The sequence below is a fragment of the Chlamydotis macqueenii genome, chromosome 3, assembly GCF_036417535.1.
Source record: "Chlamydotis macqueenii isolate bChlMac1 chromosome 3, bChlMac1.mat, whole genome shotgun sequence".
Classification (NCBI taxonomy): domain Eukaryota; kingdom Metazoa; phylum Chordata; class Aves; order Otidiformes; family Otididae; genus Chlamydotis; species Chlamydotis macqueenii.
In genome coordinates this window covers 104,058,117-104,085,260 of record NC_141558.1, presented here as the reverse complement: position 1 = coordinate 104,085,260, position 27,144 = coordinate 104,058,117, and the positions used below count along the sequence as shown (strand labels likewise).

The window sequence follows — 27,144 nt, the reverse complement described above, 5'->3', positions numbered from 1 at the left end:
TTGAACACAAATGCAAACAAGCACTGCAATGATCTTGCTCTTGGTTGTAAATGTCCCGCAGCTGGTCACTGAGTATGTCTATATTATAGTTGGGGAAAGAATGATAATGTGATTTGGCAGCAGCCAAGCTAGCTTTAAGCAAGCTTACTCTGTTGTTGATAATCAAGTTCAAGTAGCACTAAATTTAGTGCAGCTTATTTTCACAGCTCCAAAGTCGGTTCTTGGGGAGGCATAAGCTACCGTAGCTAAACTGTTACAATACATGTGTTGGCTCAGAAATTTTTTCAGTCTCTTTATATCAAAGGACAATCATTTTTATATCCAGTGTCTAGGTACCTTTGAATACCAGCCAGTGGTTTTAGCTACGCCTAGCTTTACAGACACCAAGCCCAAAGACCAGCTCTGCACAGTAAAAGCAGACTGCTGCAAGCACAACTGAGGTTTACACTTCTCTTGTGTGGGTCATGCCATTTTAATAATGGCAGAGGCAGTGTTACATATAGTTGCTTTTTAGGACAGGAAGTACCCAAAAAATAAGTACTACCCAGCTGAAGTGATAAGGCAATAATCCCATGAATGTTTCTGACCTCATGCTACTTTTGCTAACAAATACTCCTTTAATAGTGATGAGTTAATTATATCAAGCCCTGTGTGATCTGACATGCAGCATGTGAGATGACAGTGTTTAGACAGAAATACTCTACCTCCGTCAAGTTAGCTGGCTCCTATTATAGCATGGGTGTTAAACCATGCTGCTGAACAAGCCTTGGCAGCTATCATGTGAGCTTCTGAGGTGAATGAATCACAGTGGTAATGGATGATTGAACAGGGGTATATACAGTGTGACTCCTTAATTTCTTTCAGAGGTTCACACTTCAAATCAATGGCAGCAAAGCTCAAGTTATATGACACTGAAAACTGAGCTCATTTTTTTTATATAAAAAAAAACCCAACTTGATCTTCTGTGAAAGCAACAAAACTGTAGATGGAAGAATCTGCATATTTCCAGGTAGAAAAATGTCTTGGTATTTTATTTTGACTGTGGAGCAGCTAGCTGCAATAGCTGCATAAGAAAGAAATGGTGTCAGATTGTTTTCTGGATATTAAATGCAGGTATTGTTCACATTTTACAATTCATCGCATTGCAGAAGAGCATTTCTAATCTGTAACCAAGAAAAAATGAAAATTCTATCTTCAGCACTTTTAACTAGATCTATACTAACTATACCTAACAGGCTGGTTTCCAGTGTTCACTGCTGAAAGTGGGACTATATCAATTAACTTTGCTTTTACTTTTAAACAGCTTTTAGTGGAATTAAAATAAATCATTTATTAGAAGGAAAAATGAAATCTACAAAGCTGGTTTTTTTTTTTAGAACTTCACTTTTGCATGTAGTTCACAGTGAAGAACCATCTGATTACTTGTGAAATTTTAACCAGATTTCATTAACTGGTTAAAAAAAGCACAAGTTGTTCCTTGTTCAGCATAACATTCATAAAGTGAAATAAAAGTTTGGTCTTGTCACAGGTACTGGGAGAAAAATTTTGAAAGATATTATTATAAGATATTTAATTATCTATACGGACCCAATCTTCATTTTTCTTCATTACTATTTTTTGTATATAGAAAAGAGCTGTAGAACTCACAAACAACAAAAGTGCAGCTGCATGTACAATTCTGTCTGATACTTGTGATGAAATGAGGGGACAGGAATAACAGAATCTATGTCCTGGGAACAGATAGAAATTTAAAGGGTAGTTGCAGTAGAAATTTTTTAAAAAGCTATTTGAAAGACCTATTTTTGTTACTGGGGTGCTATTGCCATCTCTTAAATTTTTATTGCAAGTTCTAGGACTGCTGGTGTGATAAAAGGCATGCTGCTAAAATAAAAAGTAATTCCTAAGCAATTGCAGTATCTGCTAAAAATATAAAGCCACATAGTTGCTGAGAAAAAGAAGAAAGTTAATCCTAAAACTTCAGAAAGCAGAAGTTAAACTGGAGAAAGTTTGTCTATTTTGACAGTTGCCTGTTTTTTTTTAAAACCTAGAATTCTGGGGTCATGATTTTGCCACATCCAGCAATAAAAATCTATTAATATTACTAGTACTTTAACTTAATATCATTTATTGTGATGACTGTTTTAATTTTGCGCCTTCTTCTGTTCCAGTAGTGGAACCAGAGTGAACAATTTCATTTATCAATTTCCATGCACCTGTGGACTGTTGATATATTTAGACTCATAAACTGTCAGTCAGGGAGTCTTTGAAATAAAAAGATGTTCCTTAAAAGAAGACAAAAAGAATTACAAGTCTTTTGTGCATATCAATTTTTGTAAGACCTCTGTAACTTCTTTAAATTTTGTCTTTGCTAAATATTGTCTCTATATAGGCTCTGACAGTCTTATGTAATCTGCTGTTTCCTGTACCATCAGCTCCATATATTCCTGCATCTCTTTTCCTTTCCTTCCAAGCTCTCTGTAGGCCATTCACAAACCTCTCCTCTCCCAGTTTTCTCCCTGATGCCAGGAGCGATGTTGCTTGCTATGACCCACTGCAGACAAAGAAGTGCCATTGTATCCAACGTACACCCTTGCTTTGCTTGGCCAGTTATCTGTAGTTTTAGCATGTTCTCTATGGTATACCACAAGAATGTGATGCAACCCAATATGCTGGCTTGCCCTTAAGGGAAAGGGGAAGAGGCATGCAGGGAAGTTTATTCTGGACCTCGGTGTTTGAGAGGCTGCAATGAACCTGAATTTGCTTCAGTAAATAATATTTACAGAAAGTAATGGCAGTGGGCAGTCCCCATTTCCACCTTTGCCAAGGGTCCCTGGGATGTCTGCGCATCCGCACCATCATGCCATCACATGCATCACCTTGCAAAAGGCAATATCAGATTTTTTTTTTTCCTAGTTAATGAAAACTCTGTGCTTCTAAAAGAAGGAAAGAAGCTGAAAAAAATTTACTGTGATTGCTAACCATAAAGACTCCTCTGCCCTGCAAATAGCTGAAGAGATGGTGTCAGATGACGATCCATAACATAGCTGAAAAGAATGCCAAAAGCCATTGCTATGCAATTATTTCACCAGTGACATTAAGCCTTTGTTATTTGCAATCATACTAAAAAAGTGCATATTATGAAATAAGCAGCTTTGTTTTAGATTCAGAGAATTTATGTTTTTATGGAGATGACAAGTGCTTTATTAGGTTAGCACTTCGGAATTTCTAATGTTGCCTTTCTTCATCTATAGTTTCTAGGTTTTGTTCACTATGACAGATCAGCAGGAATGTATTGTGTGTATCTGCCTTTAGAACTGCTTTTTGGTTTTTGGCTCAAGTATTTGACCAAAAATCATTAACATGCTAAATACTGCTTTTTTTTTTTGCACTATATGAGGTAATCTTAAGTAATAATTCTGCACATAAATGCTGCATGTCTTGATAGTTAAATGTCATGATCATGAGGGTTATGACGATCCAGGTATTTTTCGTGATCTATAGAAACTAGGGAACTGGCTTCCTGCATAATGTTATTCATCTGGTCCCACATTTTAATGCATTTGTTTATCAAGAAGATAAATGTATAGTAGAAGTATCTTCTGCATTTCAGCTGGAATAAGAGGGTTTTTTTTTAAAGGGCCCATTAAAATAAATTTGTAGAAGCTTATTTTCTTAAATTTGGACAGGTACACACGCAACTTTTTATGATGAGCAGTGACTTTATAACTGAATTTTAGTATTAGGCCAGAAATCTGTGTAAACTTCTTGTACAGTTAATCTCATGAAGGAACTGCGCATGAAGCAGAATCTAGCATTGATTCCAGTCCGAGCTCAAATGTCGCTCTTTAGAAATAACATATATGTTTGTACACACGTTACTGATGCCAGGGTTTGCTGCTCTGCTTTCCACTCCTACAAAACAAAATAAGAGGCTCTCTCCCACCAACTGCAACAATTAAATAACTCATGGCACTCTTCTGCCTTTGCAGGGCGTTCACGTTGGTATTCCAGCCAAGCTATAGTTCAGGAAATTACATTTTTCCTCCCTCTATTTCCAAATGGATAACGTGGCTCCAGTTCCCTATTCAAGGCCGATAACCACGGCTGCTGGAGGCTTGAGAACGACCAGGTTTATAAAACGAAACAAGCTGATCTGTAAGCAGCAGAATGAATGATCCTTGCTTATTTTTATTTTTAATTTTCGCCTGCAAAGCTATGAGGAGCCCGGCTCATTCCTCCAATACCCCTCAGGGGGGGCCCTGACAGCCTTTCACGCCTTTGAACTCCCCGGAGAAGGCTGCGGTAGCCCCAACCTTGCCATCACGCAAGCCGGCTGCAGAGGGCTGGTACCTGCTGAGGTAAACCATCTTCCTCTCAGAAATTAGATTTTTTTTTTCCTAGCCCTGGCTGCTGAAGTTGTAAAAACTTGCAGTTTCCGGGACCCCCGGCACCCCTAGGGAACGGCACCCGGTAAGGGCTCATAGCTCTGTTAGAGGCGGGGGGGGGGGGAGCTCCCAGGTGCCGTCCGCTCCCGGGTGCCGCGGGGAGACATCCCTCCCCTTCCCCCGCCCCCCGAAAGGGAAGTAAAGGCCGCAGTTCCACGGTGGGCCCCCTCCCCACGAGGGGCGGGGGGAACCCACGCCTCCAGCCGCTCCCCGCCCGGCCGCGGCGGAGCGAGCGCCGCTGGCTCGGCCGGTCCCTCCTCGCGCGCCGTAGCGATGCTCCCGGCTTCTCTGCCCTGGGAGGCTGTTTGCAAGATGGCGGCCGCGCGGGCGGCTCTGCGCGGCCGGGTTTCTGCAGCTGGGTAGAGAGACCCCCTCCCCGCCTCCCCTCCTCCTCATCGCTGCACCCTCGGTGCCGCAGCGAGTTAAGCCGCGCCGTGCACGGGGATCCGCCGCCATGCCGGCCTCGGTGCATGCATGAGAGAGGTCGCCGCGCTGGTCTCTGCCCGCCGCCATGGAGGAGCCGCCGCCGCCGCCGGGGAGGTCAGTACCCAGCGCTGCCAAATAGGGAGCTACGTGCAGAGAGCGGCGCAGGACGCCTGCTGCCAGATTGTGGTGCAGAGCCGGGGGGTGGTGTGAGTGCGGCCGCCCCTTCTGCACTGCGCGGGCATGGCGTCGGGAGCTGGAGGGTGGGGGGCTTTGTAACCTTCCCACCCCCTCCCGGGCCCCTTCGCGATGCAAAAGCTGCGGCTGCTGCTGTCTCAGCGCCTCATCAAAGCGCCCACCGGGTGAGGAAGGGCTTGGCTAAGAAGTCTCTAGCGGCTGCGGTGGGTAAGGCGATGTCCTGTGGGCGCTTTGCAATTGCAAACAAATCGTTTCCTTCCCCCTCGCCCCCACCCCCCCAGCTGAGCAGCAGGAGCAAACGGGTGTTTCTGGGGCACTCGCAAGGCCAGCTGCCGGGGACAGCTTTTGCCGGTAGCTGGGGTGGCCGAGCAGGCTGCGGAGAGGAGGGGACCTGTTGGAGCCCCCCGCCGCGCTGGCCAAGCGTGACCGGTGCGCGGGGACTCGCGGACTGCGGCCCTAAAAACGCCGCCTTCTAGCAGGGGGTCTCGCGTTTAAAGCAACCCTGGTTAAAAACCAGGTAGTTTGGTTCTCTCTGGCGCACTGGTAAGACAGCAGGATCTTGGAGAGTCGCTCCTGGCAATGTTGCAATCGATATTTGACAGAAAACACAGGGTTGTTTTTTTTTTTTTTTTTTTAAATCTTCCACGAAGAGGGCTGGTGTTATGATGCCTCGAGCTTTTTGCAACTGCTGTTACCTCCTGAATGTGCTGACCTGCAGATTGGGTTTTTGCAAGTCTCCATCTGTGCCCTGCTGAGAGATGAGGATGCAAATTATTACTTCATGGTTTAGTGTTTCCAACTGGCTGTATAAGTGTTGCATAAGTCCAAGTTTTTAATTCCCTGGCGATTATTTCTCCTTTTAAAATAACATCCTGTTGATGCACTTCACTTCTCGCTAGGAGACATTCAGGAAACATTTTTTGAAACGCTTCTGTGATCGATTAGTACTGTAAGGCAATAGTAAGGCATGTTGTATTCTGGGTGTGCTGTGCAAAAAAAGCTTCATGCTGTCATGTTCCTGAGATCATTCTTGGGTACTGCAAGTCACTATTTCGTACTGATCTAATAAAAGGGAAGTGATGATGCACCCCAGTTTGGATCGAGGCTATGGAGTTGAATGATGTCTGGTTTAAGTTTTCATTAATGTATTTTAATGATTTGGTTTTCTTATGTCCTGAGAATGTCAAAACCAGAAGGTATGTAACAGTTAATTAAATTTAACAGAAATATTGTGAAATACAAGTGCTAGTAGAGCAAGTGAATTCCTAAGCTTCCAAGTTCCTTTTTACATTATTTTCAAAGAGTAATAGTGCAGGTTAAGCAGAAAGTGATTTAAAATTAAGTTTGTACAACAGCATGACCCTAGACCTGGGCTGTCTTTGTGTAGAAGAGTAATCTGCAGTGCCTGAATGGAAAACACACAGGCATTTCCTGTCTAGGGCCATTTCTGACCTCTGCTGAATTCTGCTTATTAAAAGACAGTTTATATGAGTCGGATGTGGGTGTGGATAGTGTGGTGGCAACTTTACCCAGCAAATGAGAATTGAATTAGTTATTTCAGAGTGAGCTGGTGGGTGGGAAGGAGATGTCTCAAAGCAATTAGGTAGCCTTAATTTGTGTGGGGTAATACATATACTCCACTGTGATTCACTTCTGTGTGTACTTTGTGTATCAACTTCACATCTACTTTAGAACAGAACTGTTTCGCTGTCTTTATGTAGTGCTTATTTCACTCTTGTATTACTTTTTTTTTTTAAAAAAAAAAATCTGAAGCTTTTTCAACCTGATTAAAATTAGTTTAAATTTTGGAGTTATTAGACGTTCAGTCTTGCGGCTGTGAGGTCGGTGTCTTGTTGAAATCAGTGAGGCTGTGTGTAGGCTTGAGAGTTTGAAATACGTTTGGTGGCAGATAGCTTTTAATCCTGTTTGTAGAGTGTGAATGTGTCCCTATGATAAAGAGTTCTTCTGTCTAGCACTGAAGTGCCCTGGTGTAATGCATTCTCTTAAAGTTAAATTTAATTCTGTTGGAGAAGTACTCAGTCATTCTCATTTGCAACACACCTGCATCTATTGAAAAAATAAAGTTTATTGATTTATTGTTGTGAGACTGCCTTATGTGTTGGAAATCTATTTGGTTTTGTGTAAGGATTCTGTGTCTTGTCAGAATATAAATGCAACAGTACATTTTGTAAATCTAAGGCAAGCATACAATATATTTGTGTCTTTTTTGAATTGTACAGTCCTTAGTCCAAAGCATTTGATTGAGAATCCCGCTTCAAAAGCAAACTGCTTTTCCCACGTCTTCCTTTCTTTCTTGAAACTTTGGGATGGGAAAAGAGGGGAGGCAACTTTAAACTGAAAAATACTTAGGGAACCTGCGAGCAGATGTTGATTTTGAGATAGGGTTGCACTTGGACATTGGACAGCCTGCAGTGGTTATGGATAAATGAAAAGATACTACTGAAACATTTTGGGAAGAATTCACATTTAAGTATCAATCCTTGTAACAAAGCAATCAGAAAATTTTCAAGATAAGATGTTTCCACTTAGATAATTTAGAACGGATACACATTTGTTGTTTCTTGATTATGGCCTATAGGCTTTAAAGTCTCAGAGCCCAATTTTAGGCTTTTCCAAGAATTTTCTGGCACAAAACCCACTATGGAGAAAAATGAGGCTTCAAGCGTTTCCTTTGTTGGAATGTCAGTTTTGGTGGAACTGCAAAGGCATGAAGAGCCGTAGGGCTACTCTAACTTGTGCCTTGATTGCTTGTAACCCTCTTTGCTGCTGGCATGTAGCCAGCGTGAGGGGTGAAGGAAGGAGCAAGGCTGTGAATAAAGTAGGACAGAATTGTGAATAACATGGAGGCTTCCTCTGCGCTGGGGAATTTTTCAGTGGTCTGTCTATCAAAGTTGGCTCTATGATGACAATGAATTGGGCTGTCAGTCTGCAGCATCTGTTGTTTGGGGGAAGCCTAAGGTCATGTCATGAGTTGTGCTCAACCCATTTTTCTATTTTCCGAACTATCTATATGACTGATAGTGTATCAGCAGAGAAAGACTTTAAAATTATTTTATTAACTTAGGATCATAGCTTCAGTGGGAAAAATAATATAAGTGTATAGTTTCACCATCTTTTTTTTGTTATTTTTTCATGCATTTAAATGAGGTAAGATGTAATCTCGCTTCTTCATGTATTGCACTTTCTTGTTTACATGTGCAAGATTAGGATGAATGACTGATTGCTCCACCTACGCGCAAGCACACACAAAGTGCTAGTTGAGATGTCTTTGGCATTTGTAGCAGCAAGGATTAGTCTGCGTTGTGTGGCTGCCTGAGTTGTTTTTACGTCTGTTAATTAGTGCTGTCTGTGTCAAGGTTGGTTTTACTATTATGTAAGCTAGTGATATTGGTCCTTGTGGAATGCAAACCATGCTGTGATGAAAAACAGATCTACTGTATTTAAAGGAAAGGATAAGGGATATGCAGTAATTTTTATTTTGGGGAACAAATTGGGATTTTTTTTTTTTTGAGAGGCTTGTAAAGATTTTGCTTCCATGACAACCACATTTCTTAAATTATATACAAACCATTCTTTTGAACTGCATCTAAAATAGATTTAGAAGACAAATTTTTTATACTGCCCACTGGTAGTCAAGTAGTGTGTTGATCTCTGTCAGCACAGGAAAATACGGGTATCTCGGCTCATATTTCTTCAGCTGTGTGGTTGGATTTGCTGTTATGTATGCCATTTATGTTTGCAGGGCTATTACTTTCCTTAAGTTTTCTTCTTCTTTCAACTGTTAACTGCATGCATGCTATGTTTAGCCTGTAATCTATTAACTAAATAATTTTTTAATTTTTAAAAGTAATTTAGAAGCTTATTCATTTAAAGAGCTGATAATTGTCCTATGCTTATCCTTGGCCAACTACAAGCATAAAGCCAAACTGGAATGTTTGCTCTTAACACCTTAGTTTGAGCATTACTGAGTTGTCAAATGTTCACTCATGTCCAGTCCAAGAACCTTGTAAGTAAAATCACGTCAGCTTGCCCTGAACCTTGGTCAGGTTTATTCTGGATCCAGACAAGATGAGATATAACTTTATTACCCTGATGAATGTCTCCTGCTGTCACAGGGTAGGAGAAGGAAATTCATTCTGTTCCTTCTGTGTTCTGTGTATGATTAGTCTGCCCTTGGCAGTATTTGTAAAGGTTTTTACCATTCTAGCTATGAAACATCCATCCAGTAAGTGATAACAAGGCCGTAGTTACATATGCCTCTGTTAATTCTCAGCTGCACTGTAGAACGCTCTGTGGACGTGTCTGTAAGCATTTGGGATGCTCCAAATAGTGCTGCAATAGAGTACTACAGCTCCACTGCATTGCCCGCGTTTTACAAAGATTGCGGACTGGTAGTGCAGCATCCAGTGCTTAGGCACCAACTTCCACTGAAAACATATTTGAATTTATTTAATGCTTCACCTTCGTAGACTTTGACTTAATCTGAAAGATGAACTGATACTTTGTGATCAAAACCAGTTGGTAGCTTTTTCTTATCTAGGAATAGAACTTTCTGCCGGAAGTGTTAAGTCTGTGCACAGGAGAGCGGGGGAAGAATGGCGGTTACAGATCATGTTATCTTTTATCCTAGGTCTGCGTCTTTCCCAATGTATCACTGTTGTATATGATATATTTATAGTTGAGCCTAGCAGCGTAATGCTTTCTGTCATACTATCTTTTTCCCAGGAGTATGTAACTTTTCCTAGTGTAGCTTAAACTTTCCTGAAAATCCATCCATATTTGTTAGGATAGATTTTTTTCATAATGAGTTCTTAATTAAATGTACTTTATTTTTGGGTGTGTAGCTTGAGTAGTTTGAGACCTTGGGATCTGATTTGTGCCGGTGCCAAGAACTTAACTACAGCACTTATCCTTTGGGTTTATACTGTGCTATGTAATGCTCAACCATCTTTACTTCAGTGATGAAAACATTTCAGACCTTCTAATTTAAAAAAAAAAAAAAAAAGTACTGTTCTTGTAAATTTCAGTTTAAAAAATTATTTTTTTTTCCCAAAGCTGAGTTAGAAAAAGTTACACTAAGGATGAAGTATGAAGTTACACTAAAGACTGAAGCCGATTAATATTTTTACATTATTTGTTCTGAGGCATTGAAGAGAAGACAGCTGAATACTAACTGGGCTGGGTGAAGGTCTCTTAGCTCCTGTTTCCACAGTTCTAACCTTTGATCCATTTGCAGCCTCACTTGGTGCGCATAAACATGGATATGAAAACCTGACAAATCCGTCAACATTTTCACACTTCTTTACACATTACAGAGCAACGTCAGAATTAAACAGGTCTGTTGTTCTTTCTTACTGAAGTAACATATAGCATAGTTTTTATCAAATAATCTGTGAATGGGGAAAAAAAGCTCAGAGCTGAATGTACATGCATAGTCTGTAAATGCTATTATGTTGTAATCCAAATTTGCATGAAAATCTATAATAATCCAAGATGGAAAAGTTAGTTAACCTTCCTCTGTTTCCAAATTTACTAGTAGAAAAGAACAGGAAACTGATTATTACTTCTTCTGAGATAGGGACATGAAGAACTGCCAGAACTGTTGTAAGTGCTCATTTTTAAAAAAATTTTTTAATACTTATTTCTAGTTGGTGTAACTTTCAGAAGAAAAATTACTTCCTTAGAGCATTTAAATAGGTCTCAATTGCTCTTATCTCTGCTTACAATAGAATGGTACGATGAATAGTAATTTGCCTTTTACTTAATTTATTTTTAACTCATTGTTTGACAATTCCTGTCTTTTTGAACTCTACCACATTTTTATAGTCTGTTAAAAGGTGCTTCAGCACCTCTCTGGTGTTTCAGTAGCCTTTGTTACATTTTTCTGTGACTCTGTGTCTTTCTGTGGTAAAAGTAATAATTGAGCACTTAAAAGCTTCTGCCCAAGAATATAGGAGAATTTTGGGAAAAGTGTCAAAGTATTAGTAATTTACAAGACTGACTGTGGTGGTTTCCAGATCTTGAGAAGCAGAAGATTTTGTTTGAATTTCTCTCTTAAAATAACTGTTGCTAGTCAGTGCAGTAGTGCTGTAAGGAAGGGAGGACTGGCTACAGTCAGATGTGTGCTTGAGGTCTACTGTAGAAATGAAGTGCCTTCACACTTCTAATTAAACAGCTTAAGTGAGAGTTACCAAGGGGGAGAAGATGTCATTGGGAATCGATTAAAGATTAACTGTTTAGGTCTAAGCTTTACATTAGTCTTTTCCCCAGTAATGACATTTTTCCTTGTAGATTCCTGCAGAAATAGCAGTTGTTCTATCACAGTGAAGTCTTGCTACAAACCACTGCTGATCTTGCAGCAGAAACACTTGCTTTGTACTTCTCTCAGGCCTCAGCTGACCTAGTACGTGTTGTACTTGATGCTTAACTGTTAACGGGGCTGTTGTGGCATAAACCCGTAGTTTGCAAGCAGGCAGCAAGATGTAGGTCAGGGCTTTGTAGCAGCGCTGGGTGTTTGCATTTGTGCAGCCATGCTACAGGTTAGTTTTCAAGGATACGCAAAGTGTAAGTGGTGAGCAAAGCATGGCTGTTACAGGGCTACTGCTACATTCTGACTATTTACTAATGAAGCAATATTGAAGTAATTGATGAGCCCTTGTTCGTAGGTTAATTTATAGATAAGCTACTGGAATTGTGTAGTTCAATCATTTCTTAGAGTGATAACAGGTATTGCCTTAAGCATCTTCCTGCCCAAGTATTTTGCCTTTATGATGGCTGCAAGTGAAAAATTGCATTAGCTTTGCTGCTGGCCCAGGCTAGAAATGACTATTCATATCTAACATCCCTCTTTCCTCCCCTCAACTAGGACTGTCTACCATATGAAACTTGCTGGCATAACCTTGAGTAAATTTGGTTGCCTAATCAAGATTAAAGTGGTTGAAGGTGGAAAAACTGTGCTAACAAAGACATTCCAGCTAAGCTGGATTGTTTCAGCAGCACCAGTGAAGAAGGAGGGTTGGTACTTAGTTACATCTGTGCATCTTGGGGGCTGGTGACTGCTGGCAAAGTGTCAGTGGAAAGCAGCAATGACAGTCATAAATTGCTTCAGCTGCAGTTGAAGAAAATGACTGAGGGCACGATTTCACATTACACTCAATGTGTTGGAACAGCAGGTTGCTTTCTTCTCCCCCATCTCTCCCCAAGAGGAAGCCAAGCTCCTCCACTTGGAGGATTTTTTTCTGGGTCTAGCAGTCGTGTGTTTGTAGAATTTTCACTTCAGCTTATTGATATGATGGGTAACTGATGCACCAAAAAATTAATTAATTTTTTTTCCTCATCAAGTTGGTGACTGAGTTCATGTGATTGTTGGCTTCTGTGCAGAGGGGGCAGGGATGTGCAACCTGGGTGGTCAAAGCTTCACTAGAATGGGTTCCTCTTTTTCTGTCAGCTTACTGTGACTGTATTCTTGGTAATTTCTGAGGCTCTTTACTTCATCCCTGTAGAGTTTTGTGTTACTAAGCTTCATTACATTTCATACTTGATTTTTAAAAGTTTTCTTAATATTACTTCATGTTTTTTTTTGTGCTCTTACAAGCTTCTCTGCTGTAATCTGTTCTAATGAAAACTTAGATTCTGTAACATTTGCATCTGCAGACTTACTTGCTAAAAGATACAAGTACTTTTTTCCAGTTAGCGTCAGCAGTAAATGGTAAAATTACTATTTCTGTTATAAGTAAATTCTCCCTCTCTGCCCAAGTGCCACTTTTTTTTCCCCAGCATACTGGTTTTTCATTCCTAAACTGTAGAGACAACTGATCACATATCCTGCCTTTCCTCTGATTCTATTGGGAGGAAAAATGTAGCTATGTGCAGCTGAATTTGAATTAGAATCTTGCTTGAAACTGAAATTGTTATGCTGGTATTATTTCTTCTTTAAAATGCTATTTTCTAATAGTGAATACAGAAAAGCCCTAGAATCTACCTCAGGAGTCTGTTTTAAGATGACAACATGACAAAATATTTTTTTCCTTTCCTCAGATTATTTCTAGGCATTATCTTTAGCATCTCTGTGTTCTTCACACTTTCTTCTAGTTTTAAAATAATTTTCAAATTTGTTTTTTCCTATTCATTTTAGTCTTGACACTGCTGTATCTTACATAATATCTGCTTTTATGGTTAGAGACATTGATGAAAGGTTGAATATGACCCTCATAAATATTTATGTCTTAGCTTTCAGGGGAGATGGGAAATGGATGCATTTAACTAGAAAGGATTAGCAGCCTCCTGTAGAAAGGAAGAATAGTGCAGATGTAAGGCTGATCATAGGGATACACGAATTGAGTTAGAGAAGTGTGTTTGAAAAACAGGTCCTGAGAAATGAAAGAAGTTAGCAAAATTGCTTTTTACTTACAAACTGAAGGAAGAGTTACAAGGGCAGCAAGTGCTTTGGAGAACAATGTTTTTATTTTTTGCTTCCTCCCTGTCTCTCTCTCTTTTTTTTTTTTTTTTTTTTCTTTTTTTTTAATGCAGCCTTCGTGCCAGAAGAGATGATACTCTGAAGTTCCCATTTTGCACTCAGATTGCTGTTAAGTGTTTTTCTGCCAGGCTTTATTGCCAAGTTATCCAGATGCCTATTTTCTGGAGTAAAGTGATGTCTAGAAGATCTTTGTGAACTGGAAACTTGGAACATCAAAGCTCTAGTTACTGCTCTCCCCTCTAGCTCAAAGTTGCTTTTGGTGCTTTCTGTTATACTGGTGGGATGTAGCATGGGTCTGTGTGCTCTTGTTTTCTCTAAAATTTGGGAAGGCAGCAGGTGACGGATACTCCTTCCAGTTTCTTACCCAAAAACATGGTTATTCATTTGCCAAACAATGATATTTTCCAAAAGTTATTATTTTTTTTTTTTCCTTGGGGTGAAAAATCCAGGCCTTAATAAAGACGTGATGCTTTTTACAAGCCTAATTGCTTGTAAAATTCCTTCATAGTTGGAAGACTTTTCTGTTCTTATAAAATTTTTACACTAGACCTTTCAGAAGGACTATATCTGCAATTTATCTTTGTGGTAGTGATTCTTGTTCAAACTCCCTCCCCCGTCCTGCTCCAGCTCGGTGCTTTCCTATAGCTTACCCAAATTATCTTAAGGATAACAAATTAAAAAGCAAGACGTATCTTTAGTTTCAGGTTGAATTTAATTATACTGCTGAAAATCGTATCAACTATATTAACAAATTTGTAACAGTAAGTCCTATTAATATGGTGGCAGCTATCAGAAGTTATTGGTGGCTAAGATTTAATGTTAACTGCTCAGAAACACTATGCTCAGGCATACAAGACACAAATGTGAATGCAAGGTCAAGTGTCTTCATTATTGTGTGTCAGTATTAGGTTTTAATGTGAGCAATTTTTTTTTTTTTACTGTCTATGGAGGTGTAGTCACAATAGATGTCACAATAGTCACAATAAATGTCCATGCTAGTCACAGAATTTTCATAACCAGGCTATTTTTTTTCTCCTGTAAGCACTGTCTCAGATTTACACAGGATGTATTTTGCAAAAAATACAGTTTTATTTGTACAAACTGTGAGCAAATTCCTGCTGTTCTGTAATGAGAAAATAAGATAATAAAAAACATGCAAGATTTTTTTCTTACTTTTTACCGAAGGCTTCCTCGGAATTGCACATATAGTCCTTCTTTCAAGGTTTTTTTTGTTGCTGTTTCTTTTGCTGCCCTTGGAGCAGTTTGCGTTTGTGGCATTCAAAGCAGTTATTACAGGCACTTCCTTTTAGTATTCACAAAAGTAGCAGATCTTTAAGAGAAGACTATGCAAAATTGGATTTTTAGTCCTTTCTGCTTTCAGTTCAGGAACTTTTCAGAACCAAGTCCATTTATTTAAGTTTATAGCTTCTCTCAGAACAGGGAATTTTTAGAAGATGATTAAAAAATAAGAGCGTGTGATGCTTTCAGAATGTTGGAATTTAACACTAGGAGTTTTCACCAGGTAGCAGTCCTGTACTTCAGCAGAACTTCAGTTCATTTTATCTTAACTTGTTTTATTCATTAGGTTGTCTAATCCTCAGTCTTATTTTCCCAAAGTGCTACAGGTTGATGAAATGAAATTCCTTCCTTGTGTTGTTGGTCCAGGAGTATTGTCACATTCTGTTGTGCTATGCAGACAAAACAAAATGCAGTACTGCCCCACAGAAGTTAGAGTTGCTGATTTCAGAGTTGTGTTGTGTGTGGTGTTTAGCAGCTCTAACTGGATACCATTTTGTTTTTCAGTTTTAACAGTTGCAGAGATGATTACCTAGAAATCCTGTTTGCTCTTTGCATTACCAGCAGCTGCGGGATGATGACAATTTGCAATTATGTTCTTAGCAGAATATTGTTTTTCTTTGAAACAGAGTAGTTGTAACTACATTTAGGGAGAGCTACCTTAGCTTTAAAAAGGTTTGACTGGCAATGTGTAGTGCCTATGTTTTCTGCTACCTTAGCTAACTGATAAAGTACATTACTAAGAAAAGGCTAACGAAGCTTTGTCTTCCTGCGTACTTTAATTATCAAAGTGAATCCTGTTAAGGAGCATATATTTGAAAAATAGACACTCTGCCCTTAAAACAAAAGCCTTGAGCATCAAGAAGTAGTACTTGGTGATTAGATGGTGGAGCTTGTACAGATCTTGCAGTTCTCTGTATGAAAATGGCAGGGTGCCATAGGAATTGTTGAGAAAGAGCCTTACTGCTGTGTGAATGGTGTAATGTCTCTGAAACGTCAAGAAGCTGTTTACGGCAGCAGCCTGCGGAACGCGCAGCTTCGTAACTGTTGTGGTGGGTGATTATCCTGGCTACTGCGTCGTTGTTGCCTAACTCAGATTAATTGCTATGTACTTGCAGTCCAATCTGTTGACCTCTGCTGCTCTGATTTCCAGCAAGCTTTTAAGCAGTGTGTGGGGTGATACGCAGTGGCTGAACTTGAGATAATTGTGTAAGTGCCTAATACATTTGAACTCCTGCTTATAAGGATCATGGGTAGCTGATATAAAGGGAAGATTAAAAAAATATTTCCCCTATATAACTGTCACAGTTTTTAGCATGACCTCTTAATATTGGTTGTTACAAACTTTGGAAGTTTGAATAATGCTCCAGCATAGTGCAAAAGTTGGTACTGGTTAAAAATCATACTCTTCAGTGTGACTTTAGCCTACTTAATTTTAACATGTCCCTGTGTGATCTTCAGTGATCTTTTAATTTGTTAATATATTTTTAATGATAAATGACTATTTTTCCAAAGACTCATGGCCTTTATCCACAGCAAGGGTTAACAGACTTTTTGCTTCCTGTTCTGGTGCTTCAAATTTCATTTCTCAATTTTCCCCCGCCCCTATTTTTATTTGAAAATCTGGAAGACTGAGATGGAATTGTAGATACGTTGACAATACCTTGACTTAGTTAAAAAAAAAAATAAAATTCCTACGTATGCAAATAGAATGAATTCTGTTCTGTGTTCTGTTTTTTCAGATTCTTGTTCAAATGTACCCCCATGTTACATACAGTAGTTACTTCTTGGAAACATTCGTGTTTGTTTATTTTTTGTTGCATTTCAGAGCTGTCAAGGTGTTTTGTTTGTGGTTTGAGGTGTGTGGTTTTGGTTTTTTTTTTGTTTTGATTTTTTTTTTGTTTTTTTTTTTTTTGTGTGTGTGTGTTTTTGTTTTGTTTTGTTTGTTTTTTGTTTTTAGCATGTTGCTCTTGCAACTTTCCCAATATTCCCGGTTTATAGTTCCTGACTACAGTCTATTCCATATTCCTAGGGTAAAATTTGATGAGAAGCATTTCGCTTATTCAAATTGAGGCTGGGAGCAGCCTGTAAATTGACTGATATGAAAACTAGGCACTTAGTTTTCCTCATGAGCATTGTGTTTAAACTGTCTATGGCAAGTAGTAACTTTGGTTGTCATACTTCTAGCTTTCACTTTTTGGGTGTGTGCCTAATTAAGATTAGGCACAGGCATTCACTGGCTGTGGGGGAGAAAACCTGCAGTTCTTAGTAGCAAACAAGAAATTAGCTTTGATTAATGTTTCCCAACTCTGGTTGCAACAGTATTTAGGAACCGACAATTCCATGTAGTAACCAATACTGTAATCTGATTTAGGTTTGCCAGCAGTGCATTTTATAGGTTTGCAGATTTAATTATCTTTGGTTAGTTCATAAAAGTAAATAGCATTATATATGCTAAATAAAATTTAGTTCATAAAAGTAAATGAAATTACAAATGCTATGTCAGTAATCTGTTAAAATTACAACTGGTTTTAATATCAGAGGATTCCTGCTGATGATCGTGTGTGTCTAGTGTTGTCTGGATGAAAAAAATTGATACCAGCATGATACACCATGGTGTAGTTGCTTTAGTTCAGACCTTAGCGCATTTTTGTACAATAAGGCTTTCACTGGGGAAACTGAATCTTTGTGTTCAGTGGTATTGCTTTGAGCTCTGAGTTCAGATACAGTCTTTGCACACAAACTCTGAACTGAGCATGCTGAGGTTTTAAACTTGAGTTGCAACCTGTGCCTGCCTCCCTCTAAGCAGACCAGCCAGCTCCAGTTAGATCATCCTGTCAGCTGCTAACAAGAGTGGTTCTGTAGGGCATGATGGCTGTTTTGTGATGCCACTTTTAGTGCTGTATGTTTTACGGTAAATCTGCAATGGTTTTTAGCAAATTAAAGTACAGCTTACTAAATTATTCAGAAAAAAAAAAGTCTGAATGTTAAGTGAGTCATGCTGTATAGGTACGTATGTAATTTAGGTGTGAGATTGGAGGATGTTTTGAATACTTTTGGACTTCATGCCCTCTCATCAGACATAGCAAGAAGCAAACAAGGTAGTAACTGTTGAGGAAAGAACTAGTTTATGGTCTTTAAAGATGAGTTCATGCAGTCTGGTGAAGAGGTTTGATCGTTATACTTTTAGAAGAGGTTACTCACTTGAAAACAGAAGGAAAACAGTGCTTTCACTGGTCTTTTATAATGAGCTAACTTGTCCTAGTTTGAAACTGCCTTGGAACTGAGACCTAATATGAGTGCTGCAGGATCCTCTCTGCCAGGCCCTGCAAGAGCATCCGCAGCCCACCCTGTGCCTTGCCAGGCTAGTGAGATCACCGAAAAAATAAATAGTTCCATAAGCACTGGAACGGATGACTTCTTGTTTCATGTGGTTTAGTCTCTTGTGGTTGATTTGTCTTTGGCAAAATCAGAGGGCTGTGCTCTGCCTGAAGCTTTTTCTGCAGTAGGGCTGTTAGCAAGAGTTGTCAGGAGTAAAATATTTCTACTATCCAAAAAGATATAAACTTGAATTCCACTTTCCCAGTTGAGCACTTGCAAGATCCTTTCTGTTATTCATCCACCTATTTGAACAAGATCTATAGGAACAAATTAAGACCTCTTTGTTATGTTTGGCCAACAGTGGTTAATTGAATTGAACTGCTAAAAGACACACAAACGGCATGGTTTTCCAAGGCAAGGAGACTGGACTAAAACTATTGGTGATTCTGTGGTTCTCATTATGGCCAAATTCACTGTAGGGCCCTCCTTAAACTACAGGTGGTGCTGCAGTACCGGAGTGATTTTTTCCTAGGTAACCTCTAAAGTTTAGCTACAGTAGTTGGTGAATTTGCTTACCTTCTCAGAGCTGTAGTGTGAGAAGAGTAATTTCACACACTAAATGTTTCTGTGGCTTTGGAGAACGTCACTGTTCTGTGTGTGAAGATATTTATTTCTGTTTGTAGCTTCAGGCAAAGAAAAAGTACAGTATCTGATTTTTTTTTTTTATTTTTTTTTTGTGTGTGTGTGTTAGCCTTACTGCTATTCTGCTGGTTGGCAATATTCTGGCATATTTCTTCCTGCAGACACTCAGACTCACTACACCAGAGCATGAGTAATACTCCTTTCCTGCCTCAAAAGCAGTAGCAAGTATATTGTTGTTTGTGATTCAGTGAAGTTAAAATTGACATTATCCGGTACTGATCCTAGTCTTGCACTGTCTGATTTAGGTCAAATGTTTCTTTGCCTCCATGTCTTTTACTAGAGTCAAGATGATGTTGTTTGCAAGCCTGTTTCAGAAATAAAATATGTGAGGGGATGGAGGCAAACTGTGGGTTTTTTTCCCCTTCTTGGAGCTAGTGGTGCACCTTCTTCTCCCAGAGAGTTCCATGTATGGCACCAGTGGGGAGTGGTGGTGATGGGATGGCTGTGCTGGGGTAATGGGTCAATATTCTGGGAGAAGGCAGAGGTCTTAGTATCACTTTGAGCTCCTCTCGGTTCGTGGGATTCAGTCAGTTAGGGACTTGTTTTTGCCTTGGAGTCCTGTCCTCCTCCTCCTTCTGTTTTTCTCCCTTTTCTGTATTTACTCTGGGTAGGTAAGCATCAGGTGGGTATAAAGGGTTAATGAGAGATTAAAAACCCTGTCCTGCTGCCATTTACTTTCCCCTGAAGCCTGAACTGGCCAGAAGATTGTCATTATTTTGTAGGACTCTTTTTAACGTTGTGAAGAATTCAAATGATATGTTATTGGTGGGGCAATGATACAATTAATAAATTGTCTTAAAATAGGGGTTTTTTTTCCCATATATGAATTTGAGATTTCCTAATATGTCGATGAGCAGGATAAAATGTACAGAAGTTCGATTATTCACAGTCTGAGAGTAATTTCGTTGCTGTGTGTCACTTGATATGCAGAGGAGATCCAGTTATTAGTGGCATTGTGCCCAGCTGCCACTCTACTGAAGTAATCTGATGGAACAGAGTAAGCATCCAGGAGGAAGGAATGGGTGTTTAACATGATTAGTCATTTATTGTATTTGTCACATTTTATTTTTAAAACAAGTCCTAATATAAGAGTGCATGTGTGCCCCCATCTCTTGTTATGAGAGGAAGCTGGCACTGGAGATTGTCTTTGAGCTTGCCCAGAGTTTACATATGAAAACAAATGGCTTTCCTTTTTTTTTGCCATGTGAGTTTACGAATAGATCGATTCCTGACGTTGGCTTGGTATGAGTGCCAGAACTGACTCAAAGGAAAAGCTGTAGGAGTTTTTGGCTGGGGAGAAAGGGAGACCGAAATCGTGACAGTCTGGACTTTGATTGTCTTGTTCTGCAAAGGAGTCGTACCATTGCTAGGGTTAACTGTGTGATACCATGCAGTTGCTGTGTTGTTTTTTTTTGCAAGGAGCTTTCTTGTGTGGTGGTTTGTTTTTTGGTTTCTTTTTTTTTTTAAAGATTTTTTTCCTCACTGAAAGAAAAAAAAAAGTTCCTCTGTAGTTTTATCTTAGAGCAATTTAAATCAAATAGTTTAGAGTTTTGGAAAATTAAAAAGACAAGTCAGCATTTTTAAAAGAATGACATGTTTTCTAATACTATATGTAATGCTACTCTATAATGTTTGCCAATACTACAAAATGCAATAGCAATGAAAGGTCCTACTTGGGGGTGGAAAGCAATTCTGCTGGAGTCTGTACTAACACAGGTACTAATCCTGCAAAGATACATGCTTTCTGTTGAATTCAGTGGTATAGCAGCCAGTGGTTAAGCTGACCATCTGTGTTTGCTGTTTGAAGAACATATATTACTTAAATTTTGTGTTTGCATGAGCTCTGTCTTCTTTTTAAATATTATCAGTACTTTTTTTTCCCAAAGCACCAAAGTGATCGAGGGTAATTTAAAAGTTACTATGGAGACCATGTTATTCTTCTGCTACCAAAAAAAAAAAAAATGTTCTGAGGTTAAGCCTACCTAATATTAAAATCAGTGGAAAATACATAAAATACACTCAGGTCTCCTATGCCAGATGAAAGTTTTGTGAAAGGTGGAGAGCCTTTTCAGTGAAGTTAAAAGTTAGCTTCATTGGTATGCACAAATTTAGGGGTGGAGGATGGAAGGGAAGACCTCTGCTGTTGTCTCTGCTGCTGATTAGATTGACTGTCTTGCATTATGTTTGTATTTTTGAACCTTTGTTTTGTGTGCAAGCCTATAGTTTAGGCTTACCACAAGTTTTTCTCAGAAACAAATATATTACATATACATGCATGTTTACACTGTGTTCTCCTAGTGGCACTTTGGCTATACATCCTCTTTGTTGTATATTGCCTATACTTTGCTTGATTGGAAGGTTGCCTTTATGGGTGTGAAAAAACTTGACTTAAATATACATGGCTGTGGCAGGAAAATATAGAAGGTTGACTGTGGTGGAAATTTATCGATGGATTAGCTTTCTAAACAGATATTGCAAGTAAAAATTCTTTTACATCATAGTTTAACTTGTTCTCTACAGGAAAGAGTGCAAATCCGAAGATGCTACTTGCAAGATCTCTGAATCTGACCCTGAGGAATTATCAGATGAAACAAGTGCTGACACCTTCTATGGAACTTCGCCTCCTAGTACACCCCGCCAGATGAAGCGTATGTCAACAAAGCATCAGAAGAATAACGTTGGGAGACCTGCTAGCCGCTCGACTTTGAAAGGTAGGTGTGGTATTTTGGTTTTTTTTTTTTTTTTTTCCACAATGAGCATAAAGTCATTGTAGTAGCCATTCATTACCTGGCAGAGGAGATACACAGAAGATGGAGCCAGATACTGATGTGCAGTGAAAGAACAGGAGGCAACTGTTTTAAGTTGCAACAGTGGAAAACTCTTTTGGTTATTGAAAGAAAAGTTTTACCATGAGAATTGTCAAACAGTGAACAGTTTGCCAGAGAGATTGTTGGGTTGTTGAATCTTCATCTTTAGAGATTTCCAAAACACACCTGGATAAGATCAGGAGCAGGCTGAAGTAGATTTGAAATAAACCCTGCTTTGAGCAGGAGGTTGGAAAACATGACCTTCAGAGGTATTTTCCAGCCATGTTTTTTTCTGCAATTCTATGGTCTCTAGTAATGGTGTAGTTGTTTCCCTGCCCCAGTTTCATGTTCTGAGGCACTTCACAGTCTTTTTTATAGAAAAGTAGAGTTTCAGTCATTATTTTTTAGTGTCACTGAAGCAATTAAATTGTAGTTACCACTCTTTACCTGTGTTGATGCGTCAGTCATAGAATCATAACTGTGAAAAAACCAAAAAATACTAGATATATGTTTTTTTCCTGATGTTACTAAGTAACAATATCTAATACTAAATAAAACATTTTTAGGCTAAAGTATGAATTTTAAGCTTTTCTTTCTTTAATTTTGAGCAGATACAGAATATGGTAATTGCTTGTTGAAAAGATAATTTTAAAACCCGTGCAGTAGCTACATCTTTTCAAGCTGCCCTTCCAAGAAAAAATGAGAAAATGGGCAATTGTAGTAGTTTTGCTGAGCTTGTGATAGGTGCAAAAAAGCCATTTTTAAAGATTGTTTTTTTTCAGTACTTTCATGCAGAATTTACCTAGATTTGTTGATGAGGTTTTTTATTGGTTTGTTTATTGTTCTTTTTTTTTTTTTTTAAAAAAAACCCAAACCTATCTCACACAAGGTTATTTGTCAGAGTTGTTATGGCAGCTTGACTATTGCCAGTTAATATTTTGGAAGCAATTTTTTAAATTGCTTGACATGAAACAGGAAATGTTTTCACAGAGTGCATTTACTTGCAGGGATTACATTTTCAAGGTAAAGTGTAGGACAGAGGAAGTTAAATGATTTAGCCCGAGTAGGGGAATAAAATGTGTTCTTCAGTTGCATAGAGTTGTGGAGTGCGAGTTTGTAATAAAAAAAGGGCCCATGCAAACGTCTTCCAAAGCTTTTGGTTCCCTTCCATTTTATACAGCCTCTGAATAATGTCACTGTGAAGAGAACATTCACCGAAAGACCTCTTCCTTAAACTATATTGAAGAAAAATGACGTTATACTTGCCAATTAGCTGTGTTTACTGGCCTTTAGTTGTACCTTTTGGCTAAGTTAAACTCTTCTAACACAACACTAACCTTATTTAGCTCTGTATATGGTAGTTATGTAATAACTTTCCTTGCTTTCTGTGATTTTTCTTGTTTCTTTTCTGTGCTTTAAAAAAAAAGGTTAGTCTCAAACCAGAGAAACGAAAGAACTATAATGCATGTTCCATAGTAACCCTTTGGTGCTGTGCACGTATTGAGGATTGATACCTTTGTGAGAAATAGGGAGCTGTTGTTTTATCCCTGCTAATAGATTTTGAGTTTTTGGAGCAAGGTCTCTCTTTCTGCTTCTGAAGGGAATGGCTCTTGCTTCTGGAATAGTAGTAGCCTGTTCTTGGTTGCTGTGAGTGTAGCTTAAAATATGTTTCGGATTTTTTTTTTTTGATGAATTGGACAGTGTTGTATTGTGTAAAATATCTTTTCTGCAAAGTTAAACAACATGAACTGTATGTACAATCTCAGAAAATTTATTTGTATTGTGGAAAAAAAACCACAACCCCAAAAAAGCCCACCCCAAAACAACTAACTTCAAAGTGAACTAGTTGATTGACCTTGAATGTATATGCATATGCTGTTATTAAGATTGAATTGCTTTTAATTCAGTTACAGAATTATTTCAGGGGTTAGTTTGATGTAACTAATCAGTTTGAAAACTAAATTTGAAATAACTTTTCAGATGTTTACATTTAACAGATTTAATGTATCTTGCTTTTATTTAAGCAGCTGATAGAATTTGGGGCATTAGGGGCTGGCTTACTTGCATCTCCAATGTTTGTTTAGTTTCTGTCACACCAAATTTCTTATAACTTGCATTTAGTATAAAAAAAATAAACTGACACAATAATCCGTTTGAAGTAGTTTCTGAACTGTTTCTGCTGTAGCCCAAGACCCATGAGATTAATGTTTTCTAAGCTAAACACATTTCAGAGTTGCTCTTAAGACATACATGTGTCTCCTGCCTGATTTTTCTGACTCTGAGAGTATGCAGTGTCAGTCCAGCGATCTTTGCTTTCTTATTGAAGTGTTAGCTTTGTGGACTATGTGGGGGGGGAAGCAAGCCCTGTCTGCTTTTTAGTATGAAACTTCTGCAACTTCATACTTATAGGGGAACCTCTGTCCTTCCCACTTTCTTACTGCCATCAAGTTCCTCAAGTTGATTTTGTAATTATTGGGTTTTTTAATGAGCTGTTCCAGATCTTGGACTCTGCCATGTGACCTTTCTCACCAACTGATTGTTGGCTTTGTTGTGAAACTTAGCTCCCTCATGTAGCACTAAAGGTGTTTGTAATTCAGAATTTGTTAGTACAGCTGAACTTGTTTTACAAATTAATTTAATTTAAGCCTATATTACAAAACAGTGATAAAATTATGAGTAAGAACTCATACAGTTGTAACATTGATACTCATTTATTGCAGAATTAATTGTCAGGCATGTTTGAATCATTGCAGCCTGTTTATTTGATAAAATGAGAGGATTTTGAAACAATTTTTAGATTATTGTGCCTGGGCTTTTTTAAGAATGATCAATATTCAAGTATTAGGGCATTTTGAATGTCTAATAATGAATCATATTTTTAACTTACCTTTCTTTCAATGTGTTTTGGTGGAGTGAGGAATCTGAAGATTAATATTGAAGGAGAATAACGTGTTAAAACACAAACTGAATGGGTTTAGAGGACCTCCTAAGTAGCTAGACTGTAAGTTCAGAAAGTGATCTTTAAAAGTGTCAAGGTTTTAATTTGTTTTGCAAGGTCACCAACATCTTTAACAACAAAATGGTGTTAAAATTTGATCAATTTCTAAACTACCTTAGAGTCTGGAGAGGGAGGATGTGTGTGTGTGTGTTTCATCTCTGCCAGCCTCTTTCATCTTTATTCTTCTTTCCTGCCAACGCAGAGCGCATCTTCCCCCTGCTTGCCTGTCCTAGCTTTTTGGACTGGTGCCTCCTTGTCGCAGTGCCAGCTGTGGCGTAGGATTCAAGCGATATGCTCGGCTGGACCTTTAGTTTTGTGTTCTGTCTGGTGCTGGTTAACCTCATGAGTTAGTAACTGGTGAGGGTGAGATGCTGCTGCCTGACAGTACTGTTTGAGTAAATAGGTGTAAAATCAATGATAGTGAATTCCATAGCCAGTTTCTTGGAATCACTGGTAAGTTTCCATTTCTGGGTGGAAAACTGTGTTTGAGTTAGGTTTTTATGTCATTTACTATTGTACTTGGTAGCTATTCAGAGAAAGATGTATGAATGTCTGAACTAAAAAATAGTATAAGAGGCATTAATAAAATCCATATTTGCAAGGAAGAGTTTCTGCAATGACTTTGTGATTCTTCTTCTTTCTCATATCCTTCAGAATGCAATTTCTCTTTTTTTCCCCCAGAGTAAAGTGCCATTGTACACATTGTGTCCTACACAACTACAGCAAGGGCTCAATTATATTTTTTAGATATGGGAATTGGAAAGAGACCATGTGGCAGGCCATAGCCTTATTAACTCTCTTATTGCTCATTAACAACTGGAACCAAAGTTTTAATGGAAACAAGCAAAGGAAAGTGCTCTGACCACATACCTCTCCACTTCTGTTTCAAACAAATCTTAATACAATGAATGCCTTTGTGTGCATACATTTGATAGTCTTTGAGCTACATTGCCAAATGTAGTTCTTTTCCAGAGATCTGCTATCTTAAATGAGTAGAGGTTGTTTTGAATTTTGTGATGAAGGAAACAGATTTCTGTATGACTGTACCTTCTTTTGTTGCAGATGCTGGAAGATACGTAGTGAATGAAACAAGAATGAGGGGCCATCTGATAATTGTCAGTGAAGTGCATCATATGATAACAGCATTCTGTCACAATTTTTTTTTTATGCTGCTAGGCAAATAGCACAAATTAAAATCTTCTGTCTATTTCTTGTTTTCGTAGAAGCAAGTTAGAGATTCTGGGATGTGGTTTGCAAACTGTTGAGAATTCAAGGTGCAATGGAAGTCAGGGAGCGCTGAACACGAAGTGCTCAGTGTTCTGAAATGCTGAACAATAGCTCTTCTGTTTTTGGCACCCGAAAGTATACTGGCTTGACGAGTCTTTCTCTGATTTTCCTTATATAGAAAGAGAATAATATTTATCTTCCCCTGAGCAGCCAGTTTTGCAAATAAGCTTATTAGTATTTCTGGCGTTAATGGATCTTATAGTGAGGAGCACAGTAGCAAAGTCTCTAAGGAAATTACTACTTCTAGAGTGAGGAGTGAGCTCTGTGCAGCAGATAATCCTTAGAGTCACAGTGAACAGTGAAAAGAAGACCAAGTATTCAGCTATTGTTCTGAAAAGCTTTTCTGTTCTTGAATAAGCAGGGGCCCTGTGACCAAGTAGCTTGTTGCTGATCCCTTGCCTGCAGCTACTCTACATACAGATGCTTCTCTCCATCCTGCTGCTAATTCTTTGAGAGAGAGAGAAGCACTGTTTTAATACCAAGTAGTTCCTCCTGTCCTGGTGTGCAAAGCCTAGATTGAAGCATTTTTGTTAGTGCTGTAGAGGAGTGATAAAGCCTCCTGCTCCTGAGGAAAGAACAGGAAGAGAAGAGCAGATTGCACCGTTAGGCAGGAAAGGGCTGCTGTTATGTGGTAAGAGAGAAGGCAAGTGTTTGTGTGTTGGGAGAGTAGGGAAGCAGGCTTCTGGTGTTAAGACTACAGAGGGGTTCCCAGACCTAAGATCAACCCTGCTAGGAGCCAGGATCCGATCAGTCAAGCTAAATTTCAGAATCTGTGCATGCTCTAGTTTTTGTGAAATTGCACATGCAATGGAGTCCCTTTAATTCTGATTGACTTGGAGACCTTAATAGTACTCTGTTGCATTTTGAGTTTTTGTTTGAGAGGTGATGTGACAAGTGTATGGGAAATGAACTTGGAAACCATTCTTTTTCTTTTGATAATACTCAGTTCTCAGTGGATGACATACTCAGGATAATGAGAATTTTCTGAGGTGCTTTCTACAAAAGAAGTAAAGCAAGAGCAGAAAAAAAAAAATCCTTTGATGCTACTATTGATTTTGCTATACTAATGGTAATTTCCAAGACTACGTTTTACTTCTACCTGTGCCTGTTTTGTTTTATTGATATTAAACAATGTTTTATGCTCAACCTAAGAAGTATGATTGGGAGCTT

At 38.8% G+C, this 27,144-nt stretch overlaps 1 protein-coding gene across 1 annotated transcript in view; it reads left to right on the top strand.

The window, feature by feature from the left end:
* The first annotated feature begins 4,976 nt into the window (after positions 1–4,976).
* MAP3K4 (mitogen-activated protein kinase kinase kinase 4) overlaps positions 4,977–27,144 on the top strand; it is a 75,809-nt gene continuing 53,641 nt past the window's right edge. The window contains exons 1-2 of the mRNA XM_086745076.1: positions 4,977–4,985; positions 21,403–21,593. Coding sequence (XP_086601202.1) covers positions 21,524–21,593 — 70 coding nt within the window. The 5' untranslated portion in view covers positions 4,977–4,985; positions 21,403–21,523. The remainder of the gene's footprint in view (positions 4,986–21,402; positions 21,594–27,144) is intronic.